The sequence below is a fragment of the Arachis duranensis genome, chromosome 7 (genome assembly GCF_000817695.3).
Source record: "Arachis duranensis cultivar V14167 chromosome 7, aradu.V14167.gnm2.J7QH, whole genome shotgun sequence".
In the NCBI taxonomy this organism is placed as follows: domain Eukaryota; kingdom Viridiplantae; phylum Streptophyta; class Magnoliopsida; order Fabales; family Fabaceae; genus Arachis; species Arachis duranensis.
This window is the reverse complement of record NC_029778.3, coordinates 77,179,851-77,188,365: the sequence shown is the minus strand read 5'-3', so window position 1 is coordinate 77,188,365 and position 8,515 is coordinate 77,179,851. Positions and strand designations below refer to the sequence as shown.

Genomic DNA, 8,515 nt, shown 5'->3' with positions numbered 1-8,515 from the left:
CTCTCTAAACAGAGCTCAGAGGACCTTCTCGCATGGCGAAAACGAGACCAGGGAAAAGAGACTTGGACTCGTACACCATCAGAGGCACCAACAAGATCGTAAGAGGTAACCAAGAAAAAAAAAATCTCTACCCTTTCACCTACCTAGTAGCGTTAACTCTTTCAAAATCGTTCCTTTTAAGGGTTAGACTCAACTGAACGGTACAATATAGTCTTGGTATTTCTTCGATTGCTGAAAGGTTTCGATTTTTGTATGTCTTTTTATTTATTATGTTTTTGTTTTTTGTGTGTGCTTCGTTTTCGTTTTCGTTTTGTTAGTTGGTGACTGCGTTTTGATGCGTCCTTCGGACACATCGAAGCCACCGTACGTGGCGAGAGTGGAGAAGATCGAGTCCGATAGTAGGAACAACGTGAAGGTTCGTGTGAGATGGTACTATAGGCCTGAAGAGTCCATTGGTGGAAGGAGACAGTTCCATGGGGCAAAGGAGCTTTTCTTATCTGATCATTATGACATTCAGAGTGCTCACACCATTGAAGGGAAGTGTGTTGTTCACTCCTTTAAGAACTACACAAAGCTTGAGAATGTGGGTGCCGAAGATTACTACTGTAGGTTCGAGTACAAGGCTGCTACTGGAGCTTTTACACCGGACCGCGTCGCAGTGTGAGTTCTTGTTTTATTATTGGAGATTAGTGGTGATGGTGTCTTTTTAGTGTTTGAAATGTGGGGGGTTTGTGTTATTGATTTTGTTTTTTTGTGTGTTTTGTAGGTATTGCAAGTGTGAGATGCCTTATAACCCGGATGACCTCATGGTGCAGTGTGAGGGATGCAAGGATTGGTAAAACAAGTGTATTTGGCTTTACTTTGTTTATTTTTCACTCAATTTGTGTGTGTTTGTATTTTGTCACTTTTTGATTCTAATTTGTGGATGAGTTGTTATTTCGGCTTGGATTTAAGACTAGCACCTGTAGAGGCAGTCTAAAGTTTGTTGACCATATACGGAAAGGAGAACAATTGAGAGAATAGAAAGACTTCAAGAAGCATATGGATATGTTATTGCTAAGTTTTATGAACTAGTTAAGTTTTTGTTATCGAAACTCTGCCTTGGCCTGAGCACCAATTCTGCATGTTATTCTTGACAACTGCTTCTATTTGCCAAGTGGATTGAAAAAAGATAGAAATAAGTGCAGAAAATAGGGAAGACATAAGGGATTTATTGGGTTTGTCAAGTAGCTGCTCTTGCTAAACAATTTGAAAATTCGGCAGCAGATGCATTTTGGAGGGACTTTTAAATTGCTTATATCCTACTGCAGCCATTCCTTTGGCAAAAATTTGCAATCTTGGATTTGTAATATCTTTTCTTCAATGTATTTATTTTTGCTAGCTTTTTCTTCAATGTATGTTTGTCAGCTTATATATTCAAATATATAATGGTTAACATTTTATGCATCTGGCTCTGACCTAATTTGGATCACATTCTCAAATTGATTGTTAAAATTTTAACGATGCACCAGAAACTACTCAACCTTAAATATTTTGAAAGAATCATATTTCAATTTTATGAGTTTGTTGTAGGTACCATCCTGCATGTGTGGGAATGACTATTGAAGAAGCAAAGAAGTTGGATCACTTTGTATGTTCTGAATGTTCATCTGATGATGACATGAAGAAACCCCAGGCTACATTTCCAGTGTCACCAGGATCTGATGGCAAGGTGAGATTTTTTTATTCTATTTCCTACGAAGTTTCAATGCACTCTTACTTTTGTTCCTATTAATTTTTTCCCCAGCACATTTATGAGACATACTATTCCCACAATAGAGGGGGTAGGTAATGGGCACATGATAGACTGTTTGGAGAGTGATGCTATAGTGTGTTATTTTCTTCCAAAAAGATGGATGTATTCTTTGCAGCTAGGCTTGAAATGGGCAATGTTATGTTGCAGTTCATGTGTGTATCGGTTAGCATGGAAGAATGCTTGTTTAGAAAGTGAAATTCAAGTTGTTTTTGTAATTTTAGAAACCACGTACGGGGGATGTAATTGAGACATAAAAAATTAACAGACTGCAGACTGTGTCATATGCTAATAAGAGTTTTATTTATTTATTTATTTATTTTGATGGTATGTGTTAATTGTTTTTCTTGTCTGACAATCAATGAAGACTAGCATTTACTTTTAATATGTATTTGTATTTGAAAGGATTAATGGCTGAAATTATTGTTTTCATGTAAATATCTTTGAATAATGTTCCTTCACTTGGTTAATTTGTGCTGGTGAAGTAGCTTCTCCTCAAGCTCGTACTTTTTTCTTTGTTCCAGTTATGAGCATGAAGTTATCGAAAGTTGTGAATCTCAATCATTTTCTAGATTTTTTTGGTACCGCTGTATATAATCATATGGAGGGATTCTTGGTTTGGATAGGTTTATATAAAAGATGCAAGTACACATTTTAGTTCCAACTGTTTTTAGTTGTGCTTTGGGTATTTATGAAATAAGGATTGCACTTATAAAAACTTGTCATCCATGTTCATCTGTATTCATCTGTGTAACTTCTGTAGAAAATTTAGTTCTACTTGTTGAATTGGCTTAATTTTCCTATGCTTTTTTCATACATAGTCTTCATATGAATGTTGTGTAGGACTTTTCTTTTTATCCTTTTCAGAATAAAATATCCCTCCGTTTCAAAACAAATGTCATTTATGACAAAATTAGTACATTGGAAAATTAATGTTTCAGGATGTAATTGTGTCAAAATACGTTAATTTTTTCCTGTACCGATTTAGTTAAAATGACATTTACTTTCTAAACATATGGAGTATTTATTTTATGGTATGGGGATTCGTGGCCATGTTAGAACTGGAAAAATAATTATATGTTGAATTGATGGCTTGTATTTTCTTGCCTGAGCATGTTCTCATTGGTTACATCGCGTTTCACATTGTCCCATATTTTGCTTTTTATGATGACAGATGAATGAATATTTTCAGGTGGAGCCGAAGCGACGGAAGAGATGACCATCAAGGTAGAGGATTTAGCGTGAGACGTGGCTTTTGCTGAACTTTGGCTGTGGTTTGTGTGGTAGTAGTTGGTGTGTTTGTACAGCTTCGACCAGAGGCTATAAAACATTTGATGTATTTGACTCAGCTTATGTATCTATTGGTGCTAGTTTTATGACTTATCAGTTTTTCCTTTTGCTGTCCAGAAAGAGTTAGCTCCGGTCTCAAGTGTTAATGTCTCTGAGATAACATCAAAACCTCAAACTATGGAGTAAAAAGAAATTATCATTAGTTTTCTAAAATCTTGGTTCATTATATGTATAATTCTAGGCTATAGTTGTGTTTCTGGTAACTATGGTTTGATGGGAAAAGTACTTTCCTTTGTTTCTTTCCACTGGAACTGGGTAATTGTGTTCACATTGTTTATCTATAAATATTTGAATGATTAGTGTGGTTGGTTGAAACTGCTAGGTATTTCAAAAATGATCAAGTTTCAGTTTATATAAGGGAACTTAAGAGATGGTTGAACTGGGGTTTAGTGGATGCTTGATAGTGATGGTTTAGGGGGGAAAGTTAAATAAGATTGATTATATTTGATTGGGAATTTGTTATATATTATCCAACCATAACAGGCCATTCGCATTGTGAGTGGAGTTTGGGAGCGAAAATGAGAGAAAAATAAGACTTCAATAATATTATGGGTTTTATGCTATGATGCACGGAAAAGACATAATACGGGGGATACGAGGGCACACCAGTTATATAAAATGATATTTTGATATTTTATTAATATTAAAATATAAAATAATTTTTAACTATTTTTAATATTTTTTAACTATTTAAAGTATTTTTGTTTTAATAAATAATAATATATATTATTTTTAAATTTATTTTAAGAATATATGTTAGGAATATAAGTGATAGTATTTAGGTGTATTCAAATATGTTCGGAAACAAAGTTTTTAGTTTTTATTAAGAAAGTTAGACACAGCAAATGTGTCGAACGAATATCAATAAATATTGTGTCCCACAGACAATTCACCGAAATATCCTTGCATGATAGGTTTTATGTTTTAAATTATTCTGTTTCCTTTTGTATTTCAAGTGTACAAACTCAAGCATGTTCTAAACGTTTAACTTAAAATGTTGCTCCTTAAAAAGAAGAAGAAAACTTTAAACATTGTTTAGCCAAATAAATGTGACTTGTCATAATTTTTCTTTTAAAAATTGTAATTCATGATTTTTGAAGATGATGTAGCGGCTCTTACTTTTGTTATTCATGATTTTTAATGAGGATGTAGCGCTCTTATTGTATATTTGTATAAATTTGTTAAAAAAAAAAAACTATTATCAAAATAACGATGACAATATCCATTCTCTTATTTTTAAGATGTGAAATAATAATTGATGCGAGATTTGTCAAAAGGAGAAGTTCTTTAGTCTCATAGTTAGTTGCCTACGACTACGAGTGATTTGTTTTCTAATAAAAAGACCAAAACATGAGAAGAGACCAATTCAAATATCTCAATTCTCATTAAACAAGTATTTTGAAACAAACGCAATAAAAACGTTTCATAAGTTTAGTTTTATCTTTTGATTTTTCACATACATTTGTTATTTTCTTATATTTTCTAATTTTTTTATATTTTTTTATACACAGATTAATTTAATTAGGTTAATGCATTCAATACTTTTAACGTGTGCTTGCATCCGTTAATCTTAAGGCATAGAGACAACAGGAAGAGAGAAAGGGTGCCATGCATGCACGCCTGACGTAAAATGAACAATCCTAATCATCATCATCAATTCATCATCATCATTATCATCATGGTCAGAAGCAACTAATGTGTAACGTTGAAATTAATAAATCCTAATTGTCTCGTATAATTTATATCTTACTTCAAAATAAAAGGTTATGGTCACAGCAACCACGTGTTTCTAGATAAAAAAAAATGCATACCTATATTTGGTGACTGATGGTATATATTACTATACCATACAACTTAATCAGCAGGGAAAAATCTCCCACCACACCATTATCATCATCATTATTACCAGGTAGGTTTCCTTTGACTTTTTCGCACACCACCACTTAATCCCAAAGAAAATATTTGTACTATTATTAACTTATGTTACCGTTGAAAAATATCATATGCTAACTCAACATATTCATTTTATCATTACTCAAAACTAGACTTCTCCTTTAGTGTTGTGTTTTGTCTTCCCCTTGCATGGTATATCTAAAAATAAAAAAAAATCATCTAAAATAATAATATCAGTAAAAGAGAAGTGTCAGAAGATCAGCATGTTTTATGATTTGTAAATATTAATTAGTTATCATTAATATTTTAATGGTGTGAGATTACATCTAATAATGTAAAATTATTCACTTTTTTTTATTGATTAAGTGCTGACTAAATTTTAATAAAAATACTAGTTTTGTAGACTTTCAATAAAATGATAAAGTAATACTTTAATTACCTTTGAATTTGTAATATTTATTAATCCAAAAGTGATTTATGGTATAAATGTATTCCCTTTCTTTTCTAAAGTGACTACATAACTTTAGAGGTGCCGAATCCCTGAATAATATTCTAGCTAGCTATACCCACTAGACATGTATGATTATGAACACTACACACACTGGTGCAGTTCTTGCGTGCATGAAAAGCATGATGCACATGCAAACAAAGCACGTAAGTTATTTTCCATATGCTGAGTGCATTTGTTATATTTATATCCACCCTTATTATTCCAGTTTTTGGGGATATATATACCGCAGCTTTTTTCGGGTGCAAAATTAAATAACTTGGGTGATAGAACTATGTACTCTCTATTTGTTTTATTATCTACTTGTTATCTGTTTAAGTTTCGAAATTGAATTTGACACTAACAACTTTAATTTGCAATGCAAAATTATATGATATGGTTTATTTCAAAAATGTTTGGGAGGTATATAAATAAACTTAAAATCATCCAAAATGTTTTTATTTTGTGTTTACTAATTACTGTTAAAATAATTAAATAATATTAAATATAATAATTATGTAATTATAATTGTTTTACCGACGTAAATACTTGTTAGTAATTAGCTTAGTTCAAATCAAATCGATTAGTTTTGAGAAACAACACAAAAACATAAAACATATTTATAGAATTTAATTTATAAAAATGTTATTTGTATATTAAATTCAACTATTAAAATAATTATCATATCTATGTATAAATATATATGTCGTTAAATTTATTTTTAATAATATATATTTTATAAAAGAGTGTTAGGGCCAGCAGGTTTTATAATTTATAGTAATTAATTAATAATTATTAATATTTTTAATGGTATGAGATTATATTTAATAGTATGAAATTATTTAATTTTTTTACTGATTAAATGTTGACTAAATTTTAGTAAAGGCGATGGTCCTTTAAACTTTCTCTATTTTATATTAACAATTAATTTTAATGTTTGATTTTATTGTACATGTACACTTAACATAGTTGGTTAAATACCTTTTAAAATAGATAACAAAAGAGAAGAGAACCGAAGAAGAAAAAGAGAGGATATATAGGGATGAAATGGTAATTTTAAATATTTAATATATAACCGCAGCTTTGTTCTTACGAATTTACGATTATGATGAATGCGTTGATTTGTAAGTGGGATTAATTTGAGGTTTTATTTTCAATGTATTTTTCCTAAAGAAAGTGTGTAAGAAATAAGGAAAGCAGTTAGCTCTCATCCTAACAAATAAGGAAAGTACAACAGTATAACTACCCTAACAGAAAATAAAGTAGTTAATGCAGTTATTTCCTAAAACAGAATTGTAATTGAGTAGCTGAAAATCATGAGGATGAATATAGGCACTATGAGGCATAAAATCCAAGTTTACTTGAAAGGTTGTTATGATTCATCTCCCGATTATGATATTAGATTGGCTTTTTACAAGCCTACTAATACCAGGAGATAGATAGAATTTTTAACTAGAGATTCATTTGAAGATGCTATGTTTTTTTCAGAGAAGCATTACAAGAAAGTCGTCGAGTACCGTCGTATTTATCGATGAATTTTTTAGATAAATTCGATAGTAACAAGTTTACAGTTGAATTTAACAGTAGAATAAATATAACAGTATAAACTTTGTTGAAAAATATTTATTGGCGAATTTTTAGAATTTGACGCTAATTTTCGTCGAATTTAATAACAGAATATATAACACAATCCGTTGAAAATTACCGCCGAATCAATCCGACTTTAAAGTTAGCGCCATGTTATAAATATCTGCACTATTTTACCATTGAATTAATCCGACGAAAAGTTTTATGAATTTTTTTTGAAAAAAATACTGTCGATAAAATTCCGACGGTAATGTCGATGGAAGTTTTCTTTTTAAAAGAAAAAAAAAGTCATTTTTCGTCCATTTTTACCATAACCTGATAACAAGCATAATTGAAACAATGCTATAAATATGAAGTGAAATATCAAGCATACAACGTAAAATTATAGAAGGATGTGGTAATTGATATATCTGAAACAATGTTAATTACATTACATGCTTCTCAAAGTTTGGTAAAGAAATATACATATCATAGAACTATATTTACATTAATCCTATTCAGATTCATCATCTTCTTCCTCTGATTCACCATCCTCGTCTTCTGAGATAGTTTCCTAATCATCGAACTTGTCTTCCTCTTCTTCGTCCATGTCGACCTCTTCTTCTTCTTCTTGAAGATCATCGTCCTGTTGTGGTAGTGCGTCGTGATGTAACCCAAGGTCAATGATATCATCATCCGTTGATGCTGAGCTAAGGGTAATCAACTCATCGATATCAAACACCGTTTTTGAAGGAGTTGGATCATCAATCTGGTAAGGTTCCTGACCTTCTGTCCTATCATTAAACTTGATCCGGCCTCTTGGCTTAATCTTAACCACAACCACCTAACTAGACTTGCATGAACCAGATAAGGCAAAAAGTACACCTATCGTGCATTTTGAGATAAAATAAAGGGATCGTAGTACCTATATTTTCTGATTACATTAACTTCAGTGATATCATACTCCTTGTGCTTTTGTGTTCTTTGTTGCGAACTTGGATCATACCATTCATATTTAAACACACACACCTTGTATGTAGTGCGACAAAAATACTCTAATTCAATTATGTCGTGTAACACAACAAACCAATTAGAGTAACCCCCGCCTGAATCCCCACGAACCCAAACATCAGTGTTATCTATTTTTGTTCCAATCGATCTCTGTAAAGTATTGAACCGATATCCATTAATAGGGTACATCAGGTAGCTAGTGCCCTTATTCATTGGGCCCCGACTAAGTGCAACTAGTTCCGAATCCGTTGTGTCAGTTAGCTGCACGCTGACGTATTCTCTGAACCAACGTGGAAAGTTGTTCAATGAGGTATTAGGATTTGCCTCTTGGAATAACCTATATGATATATAGGATAAATAAATTTTGATTAGATTAAAAAGTTAGAGTGTTACTGATTGCAATATTTACGATGACT

At 31.7% G+C, this 8,515-nt stretch overlaps 1 protein-coding gene across 2 annotated transcripts in view; it reads left to right on the top strand.

The window, feature by feature from the left end:
• LOC107459840 (chromatin remodeling protein EBS) overlaps positions 1 to 3,295 on the top strand; it is a gene marked incomplete in the record, with an annotated part of 3,557 nt that extends 262 nt beyond the window's left edge. Inside the window, 5 exon segments of one of the 2 annotated variants that reach the window (XM_052252343.1) lie at positions 1 to 105; positions 318 to 660; positions 767 to 835; positions 1,573 to 1,711; positions 2,967 to 3,295. In XM_052252343.1, coding sequence (XP_052108303.1) covers positions 33 to 105; positions 318 to 660; positions 767 to 835; positions 1,573 to 1,711; positions 2,967 to 3,011 — 669 coding nt within the window. 2 annotated transcript variants of the gene reach the window in all.
• Positions 3,296 to 8,515: the final 5,220 nt, after the last annotated feature.